Raw genomic sequence first — 16,432 nt, forward strand, 5'->3', positions numbered from 1 at the left:
ATGGATGCTATTCAGACTTAAAAATGAACTGTTACAGCTCAGTAAGTTTGAAAGCTTGCATGAAAACAGGCTGTGAATAGAAGACATCCCATTTGTTACCATTACCTAGAAGATGTTATGAGTTAATCAGCAATCCAAGACAACTTAATGAGAAAAGCCATTGGGGAGAACAGTCAGTGTAACTAAGATTAAAATCAAGACAAAGACTTTGTTTGAGACCTCAGTCAATAAAAATCTCACTTTCCAACGAGGTGAGAACGTTCTACTCTTATTAGCCCTGACTGATTAGACATTCCTAGATCAGATACTTGTGCTAGAAACCTAAGCATCATTTTATTCCAGGCTTGATGACAAAAGAGCTTGTAATCACAAGCCTTTTTCCTCCTGAAAAAATGGAATTCCAGGAGGCTGCCACGTTTAAGACCCTTCAGCTAATTAAAAAGCATTTCCCCCCCCCCAAGCCAGAAAAAAAAAAAAAAAGAAAGAAAAAGTACGTGAGCTAGTACTGACTAGCTAAACTTGCTCACGTAAGCTGAGAAAGCTGCAGGCTGGAAAGGTAGTTTTACAAGAGTTTCACTTTAAAAAGTTTAACCACAGAACATAAAGCTCAGGTATTTCCTGAGCCTTCTTCCCCCATTTTGGTTTTCTGGGGGAAAAGACACAGACTGCCCACTAGGCATTGCCATGAGTTAAGCCACATCGACTCAAGTCAGTCAGTTAAGTGTCAATACAACCCTCAAAACATAAGTTTATTGAATAAAGCTGAAGAGCAGTAAACCAACATATGCATCCACCTAAATAAAAAAATTCACGTATTTACAAAGTTCAGTAATTGTATAAGTTGTTCACATGCAGAGAGTAATGCACAGGTTAACAATTGGTAGTGTTTGGATGCCATAAACGCTGAAAGCAGTGAAGTAGATAAACACCAAACACATCAAGTTTAGCTATAGGCCAGTTAACTAAACAGTGACCTGGTCCCCCACAAGAGATTCACACGTTCTAGTTTAATTTCCTTATTTCAGGCACAAGCAAGTTTGCTAAATAGACGTACTGTAGCAGTTCATGGAGAACTGGTGACCACAGTAGCAAGTTAATATACCCTCTCCTCTACAGCACCAGAGTATGAATTAATTGAAACCATGCTTCAGAGAACTTAAAGGGGACAAAAAGTTAAAATGCAAGTCCAGACTGAATACAGGCAGCATGTAGTGTCTGTGCAACAGTGCAGTAGTCGGTACAGAACAGTAAGGCCATGGCAGTCTAAATTAGAACTGGTTTGTCAAAATTGATAGTGGACTAAACAGTGTTTTCAACCAAAGACTGAAATAACGCAAACTCTACGCTTAGGTGAGGAATCACACACAGTGTGAGGCAACACAAGCAGGTGTACCATGTATTTGTATACACTAATAAGCTACACTGACATTACTGTATGAACAAACCAGTCTTAACAAGTCTGTCCCTTTAAATATATTGGAAGTCACTGAGAAAGTAAAGCTACGAAAAATGTTACAATCTTTAGTTTACACATATTTCTCTATATGGTAGAGGCTAGTCAAGAAATAGGATCAATTCATTGGCTCTCTTGTGCTTTGACACAGTAAAACATTTCATCTTGCAACTTACAGACTTTGCACATGGTTACATCAAGAAAGCAGGCAGGGCTAGAGTTGTCACAATAGCTTAGATGTTTCATAGCACCAGGTGAAACTGTGCCCAGCTATTTCATGAGCAGGAGAGACACTAGACAATTACATAGATACTGTGCTAAAGGTCAACAACTGACTCTATACAAGAACATCAGTAATTTAAGTGTCATGCAGCAGCTCAGAATTTGTGTTCTGGTTTCAGAGAGAGATCACTAGTATCTGGAGATAGAAAAAATGTGTTTGAACAAAGTCTGATGTTCCTAGCAACTTGTTTTTATGCTGGAATACTACAATTTTTGAAAGCTTGACAAAACAGTCCATTCCCATCCCCCATACAAGTGTTAAGCAGAAGCAACAGACAATGACTTTGAACAGTTGATTCTTTCCCAATTCATAAGTTTTCTTTTTAAAGTGACAGGGTAAGATCTCAGCTGTAGATTAGTGATGCTGATCTATGCCTTGTGCTCCCCTCTGCAAACAGCTTCCATTTCTCTGCTTACATATACACATCACATGCATCTGTGAGATAAATTACTATCCCACAATTCACGCTTCAATGTTTTTAACTACTGTATGTGGCATCTTACAGAATCGTAATGCTGTCAAGCATCAGCATCTTCAAGCCACTAAACACTAGAAATAAAACACCTGCTGAAAATCATATAAAAACCTGGCCCTGAAAAACCAGAACAGAGTGTACCATCATAGTTAACATGGTAGAGATCATTTTTTAAAAAGCCCCCCCAACCCTCCCAACCTTAGATGGTTGTAAAATAAATATTTTGTGCTGACTTTATCATGACAACTCTAGTTGTTTCTGTGACAAAATAGGAATACAGTCTTCAGCAGTGCACATGAGAAATGAACTGTGAAAAGGCAGATTCTTGATACAGGATTTTTGGGTAATATCTCATTATGGAGGGAAGTGGACAATTGAGATTATGGCCAACTGGTACTGGAGATTCCAGGAAGACTTCAGCTTCTTCTAGATTTTGAATGCTGAATAAGCCACTGAAGCGTGATATCTAAAGGGAGAGAGAAGAAGAGTTCCATATTCACATATTTAACTGTACTTACATTACTGGCATCGCTTTGGTATGCCAGTCTGCTCAAATAAACAAGAGGAACATCCAACCCTTCTCTAGAGGATGGTCCAAGACAGATTAATAGAATGATGCCAGTCACGCTTCCTCATTGCCATCCGGAGTTATGCCAAAGTTTGACCAGTGTACTTGCATATTGTTCTTGGGCTTGTTACCTACTTCCTGAAGCCAGGAAGCTTGCATTTAAGTTACAATCCCCCAGTCCATCCCCTGACAGCTCTCGATAACGCTTAACATCTTAGGTTAGTAGTTACCTATATTATCCTTCTCTTTGCAAGAAATTGAATAGCAGCAGATTTCTCTGTCCTGAATAGCAGCAAGGTTCCTACAAAGGAGACAAGATTTCAATACACATTCTGTTCATCGCAAGCACTCCTATATTGAGGATCTTTAAACTGTTCCCACTTGATCTTCTGTATGTAGCTTGTTTCTGTACAATGTTTCAGCTACCAGCTGTTGCTGGGTTTTTCCGCTTCTAAACACAACCTTGTTTGTTTAACATAGCCCTAGGTACAGGAACTCATGTATTGAATTAAAATAGCCTTTCACAGGAAGCGTTAAGACTTACATCTTTTCAATTAGCTGTTTCTCATCCAGAGCATTAGGAAGGTCTCTCTTGTTTCCAAGTACTAAAACCTGAAAGCCAAAGCAGAAGGAAACAGTCGCAGAATTGATTTTTTAACTTTAGGCGAGTCTGACAAGCAGTCTGCACTACACTATTAAACCAAACTGCATAAGACATTTACTAGTGAAACAAATCAGGAGGGAAGATTAGCTACCAAAAAAAGGGTCAATGAGATACTAATAATTTGATCCTATTTTTAGCCTAACCTAAGACATCTTTTTCTTTAAGTACCTGAGTCATCTCAAGTCATTGTTGGCTGCTTCTACAATCTAGCCACAAGGAATAAGAAGCTCAAACTTTTATGTCCAGAGAGCAACTATGAGAACACATCACTTGATAAAACAGAATAATCTTAGTAAACTCTCAGCTGAGATTTCCCAAGCTTACTCTATAATTTGCGCTACACTCTTTAGCTTGCACAGCAGTAGGTTCTAGAAGAGAGAGCAAGCTTCTGTTGTGGAATACTGTAGTCTAAACTCCTGCTCCGATTTCTTTTTTGTGGGCACTGAACAAGAATAAGTCTAAGATCACTGAAGGACTGATTGGAGGTCAACAGGTTATGATTTAAGGCAGGCGGGACAAGTAGCATTCATGCTTACACTAACACACAAGGTTAGGCCTTAGAGTTGACTTAAAGGTTCCAAGGCAGGCTTCAGAGTTGTTAAAACTATGCACATTCCTCTCACAAATTTAACGCTAGTTAAACACGTATTTAATGCGGTATTACTTACAGGGATTCCTTGTAACTGTGGTTTATCTAGAAGATTGTGCAGCTCATTTCGAGAGGCTTCTATCTTTTCACGATCTGCAGCATCTACCATGTAGCTTTAAAGAGAATAAGGTTAGTTCAGTGAGACTGAACGACTTCAGAAAGAGCAATCTTCACTTTCCATTGTCAATTTCAAGCACATTTAACAAGGCTTTAGACAAAGCTAGACCTTCTAAGAGAACTCTTAGCTCTTTTCAAAAAAGAGTTCTAAGATCAGAGCCTATGGAAGATTCTTTACCAGAGATGGACTACACTGCCACTCAAACAGGAAGTAGTTACTCCTCAAGATCAGACACTGATGAGAAAGTAACTCAGTCTTTCTTGAGCCCTGAACTTAAGAGTACAAAAAGTCACTTAACACAGCTGCAGTACACTTTCAGAATTAAAATGAGTACAGCGAGTCAAGCGTCCACAGTTCGAAAGACGAGATGCAGAAGAAAGTCAGATCTGTAGTTAGATACTAGCCTAAGGAAGATGACACTTACACAATAGCATTAACTCCTCTGCAGTATCGCTCCCACATGCTTCGGAATCGTGGTTGCCCTCCTATATCCCAGATCTTAAGAAGAGAGAGACAGGAGAGACAGGTTAGCAATGCACTGTGTTTAAACGTGGCACAGAAAGCTAAGACAAGAAACAGGAACGCTCAGTTTGTCCCTCTCTCCTTACACCAGCTCCAGGACCTTTCAGGTATTAGAACAGAAATAATCTCAGACAGTGGAAAATACAGGTGACCAGAGCTAGCTGGCCCAATGGTATAAGATCTGAGTTACAGCATATTACCTCAGATACCAGAATGCATCTACGCATTAAGTTTGCATGGAAACACACTGGAATAGATGAGAAGGCAATATATCGACTTAAAATTTAACTTTTGACTTAAGCTTTCCCTTAAGCAGAAAGTTGTTATAGCAGGGAGTGACGCTTGCTCCTATGCCTCAGGCTTCCACAATCAATGCAGTATGGGAAACTGCAGCAGCAGAAGAGGATCTCTGGGCCCTAAACATGTGAATTACTCAGATTCAAACAAGGCAGTATCATCACAACATTGCTTTAACTAGCCCATGAACCTAGAAATTGAAGACAGATACTCACTAAGGGAGTCCTGCAAATAAACATAGCTGTATTCTCTTAAGCTATTTGAGATCTGTCCAAGCCTCTTCAGTTTCCTAAATTTGTCCTCGGAAACTAGCATGTTTAACAATTAAGAGCAATTCACACAGCAGCCCGTTTGTCCATGGAATTTTGCCTGAAGGTATCAGTGAATGACATGATTAAATTACTCACAAGCAACCTTGAACAGCTCTGCATCTTGAGGAGAAAGGATGCTCTGTATTATCAGTGAAGATAAAACAAGGCACAGCATCATGTTCGTAGTAGAACTTCATCTACCTGCCATTTCTAATCAGCTGAAGTTTTCCTGCTTTCCTAAACTACATCTAGAAAGCAGAACTAGAGTATAAACTGAGTATTAGTAGCTTAAGTTCCTAAGAATTCCTTTTCAGCACTTGTTGCTTGCATGTAGCATTACTGGAAGTGATCGAGAACCCGTAAGCAGGTAAAACGGAGCAATTTTGATCCAGTGCTGAGAGTGAAATGGAGCAGTTTTGAACTAGAAGCTGAAGATAACTTTGACAGTCTCTTTAGAGTTGCCTTTGCCTTGGTTAAATCCCACAGAACAATGTTAACGTACCTTTATTGTAACATTACCCTTGGTAACTTTTCTCATGTTGAAGCCCACAGTAGGGATCATATCTTCACTGAATTGACCTGACTGGACAGAAAATAAAAGATACAAAGAGAATTAAATCTAGTGCTGATCTTATGCAGATAGTTTATACCACTAGCTCTTCTAGCCATATGCCTGCTAATTGAATGCTTCCTAGCTGAGAAACTGGAGATAAATTAATGCGTATTAAAGCTTGTGTGAAGTCAGTCATTTCTTACTAGGGCTTAGAAATAACTTCTCAAGCCTTGAGGCACAAAGTCAGGGGACTAACTACATACAAAGTTACCTGAGTAGAAGTGCTTGCATAGCTAAACAGATGGACAGCCATTAGGACCTCTTTTAAAGAAAGAGTCATTCACCTACTTCTACTGGAGCCAAGTTCAAGCTATTCTTCAGGATCTCCTAGTCACCCTGGAAGCTAGAAGTACCCTGGAGGTTTTCCTCTGATGCAAGCTACTCTATAGGCAATATTTACCGTAGCAAATCATTCTTGTGGAAAAAGCCTCCAACCCACAGTAATGGGTTCGTTCCCCGAGGTTTATTTCAAAAGGCTGGCAGGTGGAAGGACCTGACAGTTCTGCTTCCTATTAGGCTACAGACTTTTTGCCCAACTCCTACAGTAGCAGGAGAGGCAACCAAAACACAACTGGAGAGTATTCTAACCTGTTTCCACCAGGAGTTCAGCATCAGTTAAAGCTCTGACATAACTGCTGCAAAACAGTATTATATCAGAGAGGCTCTTCAATGACAGATGTTTTATCACAGCTGCACATTTTATCTGTAACACAGTTTGAAAACCAAGTTCACAGCTACCACTCTGCAGCTAACCCAGGAGCCATAACAAGTGTTATCAACAGTAGCATGGATTTCTCCCATATTGCCTTGGCTATTTGGCAGAAGGTGACTCTCAGCCTGCAGTCATTATGTACCTAGTGAGCTAGGTACATTATGTTTAACAGAAGTAGACAGTCACATCAGATTTTGAAGAGAGATTGACTCGGATACATTCAGTCGTTTAATTAGGGTTCAACAGCATAGCTAGAGGAAGTCTACCCCTCTCCTCTGAGGCTGCACATGGAAGCTAGTCCAAGCTAAAAGCAGAAATACCACTTTTAGGAGGTACAAAGCTGGCAGTCGCATCACTCCATACAGTTAGCATCATACTGCTCACAAGCTGGAAGCAGTCACCAAGTCTGACTGGACATGCTTTTACTACATGTGTTTTGGTGTTTGCATACAGAGAAGACAAACAGCTTAATACCAGTGCTTTACCATTCAGTTGTCTGCCTAGAGACCTATGCTTCCTTCAGTTTATTTCCCCCCTTACAGTGTTCTTCCACTAGCAAACCAAAGCTAGACGCTTCGCACAACATTCAGATTCCACTAAAACGCTGATAAACATTAGAAGTCAACTGAAAAACACAGATTATAGCAGTCTCATTTTTGCTTATTTGGCTGAAATGTAGCAGGACAGAGTCCTTCAGCTAAACGGCATGTTTATCCTGCTGGTGACCTCCAAACGAAAAATTTATCCAGCGCTTAGGTTATAAGCCAACGGTCTCCTAAATGGGTGATGTTTTTTCATGTTTATGATCTGCTTCACAGAAGTACGGCTATACAAACCAAAGGTGTTCTAAAAAGAGCTCAAAGACTCTTAATTCCCCGAATCCAAGGGAAGCAACTATAGATCAGTGAAAACCTGAAGAACAGACAGGTTAAACTTCTCAGCTAAATATTTTGCGTTCTCATTTGAAAAATGTTTTAACTGTTAAAGCTACAGAGAAGAGCATACAGCTTAGTCTCAGGCAGCACCGTTTCAGAAAACGGAGCTGTTAACTTTAGCAAGGGGGGTTCACAATCTGAATGCCTATTAACTTCATGCCATTGCCTTGAGAGCTCAGCGTCCGACTCATCCATTTTAGCCAATATGATTACATTTTAACTGTAGCAAGACAGCCAGGCGGGTAACCATTGTTTCCACTGTTGATGCAATTTAGCTAATAAAGCATGCACTGCCAGTCTTGCCTTTGAAGGGTCAGCTTGCCATGGTTCCTCAAGAATCACTGCATTCCTGTCTCTACAGTCACACCCTACATACATCTAAGTGTCTCCTGAACACTCCCTGAACCTCCATCTGACATGGTGCCCATACACGTTTAAGATAATCCTACTCGGAAACTTCTAAATCCTTCAACAGATAGCCTTTCCCATCAATAACTTATGCCCTACCCCTCCCCCCCCCAATTTTTTCAGGATAGAGATTACTTTAGATTGGAGCAAATTCACTTTTGCCATAAGCTCAACATAGCGTTAGGTCAAAAGATTTTCTTCACCACAAGGAAGCTTCTGCAGTCTTCAGTAGAGCTGCCGCACATAACACGTCAAGTATTATATAATCTATGCTACATATCCAGGTAGAACAGAAGACTGTTCAGACTTGCTTTAAAAAAAAAATACACACACACACACACCATTGTGCAGTCACTCAGTTACAACTTCAGTTTCAGCTTTTTATATTCTGCTTTATATGTTACAAAAAACCAGCAACATCTGACATTTTAAACTGCTGGAAAGAGAATGAAAGGGTAGCATGTGCTTTCATTGAATTGTCTTGAAAACAAGTGAATCTTTTCTCTGTAAAAAAAGTTGGAGGCTGGGGATTATGAAGAAAAGAGGGTACTTACTTTATAGCCTTGAGAGGTACCCCCTTGTTAAGGCTTTGATTATACTGATCAACTGGATCTTCATTTTGAAATACTTTCCTCTGATTTAAGTGCAAGTCCTCCTCTGTTCAGGGTCGGTATATTTGAGGAAAGCTACTGGCAGTCATCTTATCTTTTAAGACAAGCCAGAAGAATGGTTAAGATGATTGCAATGGACTTTACATCATCACATCTCAGCATCTCCTATTGTATCTAATTGCCCTGGCCCTGAAATTCATTCTCTAAATCCAGAACTTATTGCGCTTTTGTTTGCTGCCTCCAAAGGGGAGGGAAAGAAAAGAAAGATTTCGGCCGTATCGTATGTATCAAAGTATTCATATCCAAAAACTGCCTTGAACAAAAAAAAAAAAAAAAAAGAAAAATTAAGCTTTTATTTGTATACAGTTCTATTTGAATCAGATCAGACTTTTTATCTTAAGGTAAACTACTCAGCCTTATCACTGTATGCAACACAGTATGAGGATTCCTCCTCGCAAAATAGGAGTCAGCTTTAAAACAAGTTTGGTAGGCATGGGAATATTCTCAGCTCCCAATTTGGGAGCGCTTGGCTGTTGTCAAGTGCAATAAGCATTGCTCAAACACAGTGTCATCAAGTACAGCAAGAGTAGCTGTTTACAAATCTAGCAATAGTGTCAGTTTTCAGCACTCATGAATATTCCATTAGACACTGTACTTCATTCAGACCTCCTGGAAAGTCAGCCTTGTATACTAGAAGTGATTATCCATTAAGGCATTAGCTCTTAGGCCATAGAGACCATGCAGCTTTTTAATACAAACTGTTCACTGAGGGTCACATGATGAAGTTAACCCTTGTGCATACGTAAGGATAAGAAAAGACAGACTAAACAGACTGAACATCAGAAATCACATGCACAAAGAACCCATAGGACTAGTTGTTAAGGCTTGTGGTTTAAGAGATGCTCCTTCTTCAATACTCCAAACCACTGGGGAACCCAAGCACACGATGTACTAAAGTTTACTGCCATCACGTTCCTTAGTTTAGGTGCAACAATGGGCATTAAAGCTCTCCAGCATTCCTATCAATCAAGGCAGTTAAAGATTAACATTCATCCAGACTAATCTCTCTCTTTTAATGGAATACAGCACTAGTCGTTACTGTGGTGACTAAGATCAGTTGTAAGAAGTACCCTCCAGTACTTATTCTTCACACATTTGGATAGTGTATCATGGCTTTATTCTCAGGAAGTTGTGCATAATGGGCATACAACTGTTGCTTGAATTCAAAACTTGCAACCGATGACAATCTTCACCGTTACCTGGTGCGCAAAAAGGAAAACTATAAATCCCAGCCACACAGGAAGTGGGAGGCTCAGTGTGGATTTGCACAGTTAAAGCAACTTTGGTCCAGTGAGGTCTTACCTTCAAGATTAGACACTAAATTACCACCATACTAGACCTAAAGTGCTTTAAGACAAGGGGGTTTATCAACTAGCTGATCTGTCGCCTGCTTAGCCTTGATGGTTGATGATACTTGTCTGCTCCAACAAACAGTTACTGTAACAAGCAAGCAAGTGAAAGAAAGTTACATCATAGGGAATGTGACCATTTACCTGCTTGAGGTGGGTAAGGACCTCTCAGAGGAGTAAAACTGTTTCCAGACTGGAGCGTCTCCAAGTCCCTGCACTGTGCTCCAGCAATCTGGGAGCACAGAGCAGATGCCTACCTGCATGGATCAGTTTGAATTCAGTTAACCTTGTGTCTGGTATAACTCATACCAACTCTTGCATAGGCTCTAGCATTTCTGAATTGCATGCCCCATCTCTGTCAACACCAGATCCAGATTTGGCCCACGCACCAGCTAACACCACCTTTGGTTTGGGGCTCCACTATGTTGAACTTCACCTCACAGACCCCTGTTCCAAGAAAGCAACAAAGTTGTTTAACGGGTGCCAACCTGCTTAGCTAGTACAGTGTCAGCCCTTGCACTGCACAGCAGTCCAGACTCTGTACTGCCTCCAGAATCAGCTCTGGTATCTGCATGAGCCCAAGTAGGATCTTCCTGCAGTCCTCAGCTACAGGAGTTGGGTCCTGTGAAACACAGCTGTGCACACAGAAGTTCAGCCAATTCACAAACACTGCTTTCTACCTTACCTCTGGCACACTCCTCCTCCGGGTCTGATCTGCCCATCTCTCCCAGCCACAGCCTCTGTCGGCTTGTTCAGCCCACTGACAGGCCAGACGTACGCACGGCTTGCCAGCCAGTACCCACAGATGCTTCACTTCAGAAGCGAGACTGGAGTGCCAGATCATTGTCCAGAAGGGTAGGATGAGAAGATTTTGGACACGCATTTAACTTATCATCTAACGTATTTCAAAAGTTGAGAAAGCATGCAAGTTTAGTGGGTTTTTTATACACAGTCAACACTGAAACAGGCTGCTTAGTAAATCTACTATTTCCAATTGTCTTGGGTCAAAAACTTCTAGCTGCTTTGTCTACCTTTCAGACTGCGAACTTCCAGAAAGCTGCAGTGACCAAACTGTCAGCATGAATCCCTAAGCAACTTGATCAAATAATTAAGGATATGACTGGCATTCCTAGATTTTTTTCCTCAAAAACTCATTTTAAATATATTAAGCGTTCTGGAACGATTCAAGACAGAATTGAAACCGCAGCAGCAGGACTAGTATTGCCTCTCCTGTCTCCCTGGCTAAAGTGGTAGCTCTCTTTCGCTGGCACCAGAGTCCACGTGGCCACAATGGCCCATCCACATAGTTCTCAGCAACCAATTCACATTTGAGATTTTGATCGTACAAGCTACACAAGGAGATTCTCTACATCAACAGAAAAGGTTAGGGCAGCCTTTGGCTTACACCTAAAAGCTAGTATGATTCATTACTGTTATAGGACAAATTTCTTCATCGAAGCTTTGTTACTACACAAAGATTATCTTGACTCATAATAGTTTTCACCCATCTAGACAACATCACAAACCAGCTTAGCTGACTAGAAGATAGCATCTTAAGCATATGGGATTCAGCCAGGACACTCCTAATTCACCTCTACTGAAACCCTACCTTAATTCCCTGTGCTCATTCTGCTCATTCCTTTTTTTTTTTTCCTCCTTCCTCTCTCTCCTTTTTAAACAAAGGAGGAAAGCTGCATCTTCCAGGAATTTGCTTGGGGGGGGGGGGGGAAGAAGGGGGAGAGAGACTGAGAAGGAGAGGAACAGAGGGAGGGAGAGAAAGAGAAGCAGAGTCATTCTAGCAGTATATAAAAGCTACCTATACACTAAGCCTCCTCCGCCTGCAATATTTAAAGCCCCAAACCAGAAGTGCATCATTGTGGGCAAATCAACTGTCCGGTTTCTGTAGTCTACCTTCCTTCTTGAAATACTTGTAGAGTGTTTCAGCTCCTTCTGATTATATCCAAACACTTGAACACTATTTTGTAAGTCTCAGCCCTTCAGATCTAACAGTCCCTTGAAAGGTTTTCCAACAGCATTTCCGTGAGTGATTGCTGCAGAGAGCATAACAGCTTCCTAATTTGACAAGAAAATGCATTTTTACTTCCCCAAACCCGGCTTCAATGGAATTTTTAAGAGAATATAAACTACCTATTAAATAACTACCATACAGCAGCAAAACAAGAGGTAAAAAGGCACATTTCTATCTAGGAGTCAGTCACATAGGAGCCTAAAAATCTCATAAACCTTTGTATAAGTCACAACAGTATCTTTCTCCAGGTGTTACCACTTAAAGATCTTCCACTGCTTACAGGATGCAATATGGGAACTTAAGACCCTGATAAAGGAAACAGACTTGCATTTCAGTCACATTTTGCAGGCCACTTGGGGTACAGCAAGCAAGACCTCAAAACAAGAGTATTAACTGGAGAATGAGTCAGCTCATATTAGCTTTATTACCTAATGCAGTGTGGCAATCCGTTTCAGGAGATCTTGCAGTTAAGAAACACCTCACTTCAAACATAGCGTACGTTGTCACTTCACAGTGGTTAAGTGAGCGGGATGCTATTTATGATCCATCCAGGTGCCTCAGAAGGCATTAAACTAGCAGTGAATGCTGTTTAGAACAATCTTTTTCCATACTTCTCCGCTATGGCTTCTGTAAGTCAGAATTACCAATACTAGTCATGAGGACTGAAGGAAGTCTCAGCTCTCAACTGTCCAAAGGAATCTTTTGCTCAGAGGGGCTTCAAGTGAAGTTTTCTCTTCCCAGAAACCAAGGCCTCATTCAAAGGCCTGTCACCGACTCCAAGGTTAAAACAAACAAAAAAACACCCAATCACACGCTAATTCAGGCTTTGTCAGGAATCCTCAAGAGGGATCTTATCTAGCCTATCACTTCAGAGAAAACAGATGGAGTTTAGATCTTTAACCTGACAATCACATCATGAGAGTCAGACTCCCTCCCCACCCATTTAATTCTCCTCTCCTGACCATTAAATATGAGAGCGTTAAGTTGAAGAGCTTCAGTGCCAAACACTTGAATGGAGGATCAGTCTATTGGGCTTCAAGCAAGATTTTACAGTAGGAAGAGTGAGCCTTCTTCTTTGATATTGAAGATCAGCAACCTACTATTCACCTATATTCACTGCCTATAGCCTGGAAGCAGAGCCAGTTTAGAGTCAGGTTTCAGTTGCACCACGTGACTGTGGTGCTTGGTTCTGTCATACCATCTCACACCACCATGGCTATGACTTGCAGCTTTGACGGCAAGCCTGATGAAAGCCTGTTAACAGACACTAGCTGGAGAGATGCAAATAACAGAAGATACTGCAGACTCCAGCAAGTAAGGGACATTTCAAGTCCTCAGCTAAGAATTCAACTCAAGATGCAACACAGCAGTGACATAGAGTATGTCTGAATAAGAGCCATAGGCCACCTACATTATGGAAATTAGGAGCAGAAGGAAATGATAGTCTCCCTTGTGAGCAAGTTTACTCATGCACATGGAAAACTATTTTCATTATGTTTAATATCTAATTAGAGACAGTGACTAACATAAAGCCCCAGCAAAGCAGAAGCTGCATTTTTTGTAGCCAGCTACAACTAGATCTCCCTGCTAAGGTTTTTAAACCTTCTAGTCAGACTAAGCTTGGTGTGATTACAGACAAGCTAAGTGTTTGTTTACACTGGAGGCATAAATATTGCCCAGGAGAACTATCAACCTAGAAAAATGTCATTGTCGAATTGGACTTTTCGCCTTTCATGGATTTTTCCACCTTCATGGTAGGCAGTAGTTGTGTCCAGGCTCCTGTGTAACTAGAGGAAAAAAAAAAATCTCAAGCCGGTTACATATGCTTGATTTGATTGGGTACCCACGCAACACAGAAGATTACATTAGAGAACTCCATTAGATTAAACACACTGTTAGAAGACCGGCAACAGCTTTGTTACACAGGAAGCAACCTTATAAGCCATACCAGGTTCCTGGTATGCAATCCAGTTTTCAGAGCTACTCTATAGGACTAGCATCTTGCTGTGTCACTCCTTTCATTTTAGCTTTATAGCATCCCAATGCTTTGACAGCTACTTCCATCGAGACCATTAACTGGTCTGCAGAGAGCAGTTCTTTTCTGGGTGCTAATTTCCAAATGCACATCAGGAATTAAAATAAGCCAAAGAAGCAACTGACAAGAAGTGAGCTGTGCGTGCCATGGGCTGCATTACTCTTCCTGCGAGAAGCAATATTGTGCAGCTCAAGCTAGTTTTGTTTATTTTTTCTTGTTGTTTTCACAGTAATAAAAATGTGACCAAGTCCCTGAGGTCTGACATACTCACTCCATTCCACTCTCCCCACCCCACAAGTCACTAGATTCCCTAACTGAAAACTTGGGAAGTGTGACTTGCTATTTCCAAACCTAAGCCAGCTAACCTAACCAGGTTGCATACTATGCATAACTTCCTTAATTCACTCAGTTTTGCAAGGCTACTTGAATGACACCTACTCAGATAAATTTCTGCATGTGATCCTACTGTGCAGTTGAACAGCTGTAAGGTTCAACTCCTAGCAAAGCAAGCTGGATAAAGATGTCAGCTTTATTTAGCAGTACTTCTACCACTGGAGACAATCTACATAGGCTGAATTGCTATGCAACTAGTACAACTCTACATATCTAGAGTATAGTTTCACAAATAACTCCTCAAACGAGATGTACAAACTACTGCTTTGCTTTCCTGTTTGTGTAGTACCAGCAGCGCAAGGCCATCGCCATCCAGGACTCCAGGAGAGGAAAAACCTGTAGAGTAACCCCACTGCCCAAATTTAGTTGTAATCACAGCTCAACTACTATCAATATCAGCTCTACTACTGCAGATAATTCTACTCAAATTATCCTGCAACTTGGAAGCAGGAACAAAAATGATTGAACAACCTCAACAGTTGCACTTCAGGTTAATCCAGCAACTTTTGCTTAGCCTAAGTAGAGGAAAAGTTACCTTTCACTAGGGTTGATCCACTTCATGCGATTACCATGAGGTCCACTAAGCACTAATATCCTCAACTATGCAATACCTTTACTACGTTTTGACAGCTAATCAGCATAAAAAGGATTATAGGCAAACACAGAAGAACAATCTTTTTCCTATCGAGTTACCCATCCAAGCAACAAACAGCAGCACTCAAAAGCATTAAGGACACAGCCTCAAAACAAGGCCTGCTCAGATCCGAGGCAGGAGGTGCACCCAGCCTCACCCCGGCTGCTCCCATGTCACCAGGTGGTCATACCCCCTGCAAAATAAGAAGGTGCGCCAGCTGCCCACCGGGGCCTCCCCCCCCGAGGCCTCCCTCTCATTCCCCCCCCTCCCAGACCACCCCCAACGCAGCTCACCTCTCGGAGCGGTTTCCACCGCGTGCCCCCCAAAAACAGGGCACAGACGAAGCCAAGCAAGCCTCCCCCCCTCCCCCGGACACCGTTCAGCACCGCGGGAGGCGCCACGGCGGCAGGCCTCCCAGCCCGCTCGGCCCCGGACCAGCGGGCCCGGGCAGGGCCACGGGGCTCCCGCTCCCCGGGGAGGCTGCGAGCGCACAGGGCGGCGGCGGCGGGGGGAGGCGGCCCAGCGCGGCCCGGTCGGGACCCCCCCGCCCCGGGCGGCCGCTCACCGCGATGACGTTGACGAAGGTGGTCTTGCCCGAGTACTGCAGCCCCACCAGCGTCAGCTCCATCTCCTCCTTCCAGAAGAGCGAGCGGAACCAGTCCAGCAGCCGCGACAGCAGCGCCAGCATGATGGCGGTGGGGACGGCGGCGGGGACGGGGACGGCGGCGGCCCTGAGGCGCTGCCTCAGCGCGGGCTCCGGCGCGGCCTCCGCGACGCCCGCTCGCTGCGACGCGACCCGCCTCGCCCCCGCGCCGCCGTCATATGACGCCGCCGCGCCGCCCGCCAAGAGAGGCCGCGCCGCCGCCGCCGGCCCGCCGCGCCCGCGCCGCAGCGGCCCCTGCCGGCAGCGCCGCCGCGCAGCGCCGCGGGAGGACCGTTGCGGGGGGGGGGGGGGGGGACGGCGGCGGCGGGGAGGCGGGGGGAGGGGCGCCCTCCTCGCCCCCCGCGCGCCATCTTGCGCCCCCGCCATCTTGTGTAACGCCTGCCTGTGGGCAGCGCGGGGTGGCGGCTAAAGGCGTGCAATACCCCCCCCGCCCAAAAAAAAAAAAAGTAGCCGCCCACCTGCGCTTAAAATCCACTCTCACAGCCCACTCGGGCACAACTGGCCCCGCTCTGGAAACGCCTGCCCGCCCGGCGTCCGCCCCTCCTGCGTGGCGTTTCCACCCAGGCGTTGGCTGAGGCCTGCGGCGCGCCGGTCCGGGCGGCGGCGGCGGCGGGGATCCCTCGGCTCTCGGGAGCCGAGTGGGAGAGCC

General features: G+C 43.4%; 1 protein-coding gene across 1 annotated transcript; it reads right to left on the bottom strand.

The window, feature by feature from the left end:
* Positions 1-717: 717 nt before the first annotated feature.
* ARL8B (ARF like GTPase 8B) lies at positions 718-15,965 on the bottom strand. The gene is made up of 7 exons (XM_068907618.1): positions 15,685-15,965; positions 5,843-5,923; positions 4,635-4,708; positions 4,112-4,205; positions 3,324-3,391; positions 3,010-3,080; positions 718-2,677 (listed from the first exon to the last, which is right to left on the bottom strand). Exons 1-7 carry the CDS (start codon positions 15,805-15,807, stop codon positions 2,628-2,630), a joined length of 561 nt encoding a protein of 186 aa, XP_068763719.1. The 5' UTR covers positions 15,808-15,965; the 3' UTR covers positions 718-2,627.
* Positions 15,966-16,432: the final 467 nt, after the last annotated feature.

Source organism: Struthio camelus, chromosome 14 (genome assembly GCF_040807025.1).
Source record: "Struthio camelus isolate bStrCam1 chromosome 14, bStrCam1.hap1, whole genome shotgun sequence".
NCBI classification, from domain to species: Eukaryota; Metazoa; Chordata; class Aves; order Struthioniformes; family Struthionidae; genus Struthio; species Struthio camelus.

What these genes read in the sequence shown, in the direction of transcription:
- ARL8B (XM_068907618.1), bottom strand. Translation starts at nt 15,807, where the DNA reads ATGCTGGCGCTGCTGTCGCGGCTGCTGGACTGGTTCCGCTCGCTCTTC. An exon ending in AGAGGAGTTAATGCTATTGT is followed by an intron (nt 4,206 to 4,634) that starts GTAAGTGTCATC and finishes TTCTCTTTAAAG; the next exon opens with CTACATGGTAGATGCTGCAG. An exon ending in CAAAGAGAAGGATAATATAG is followed by an intron (nt 2,678 to 3,009) that starts GTAACTACTAAC and finishes CTCTCCCTTTAG; the next exon opens with ATATCACGCTTCAGTGGCTT.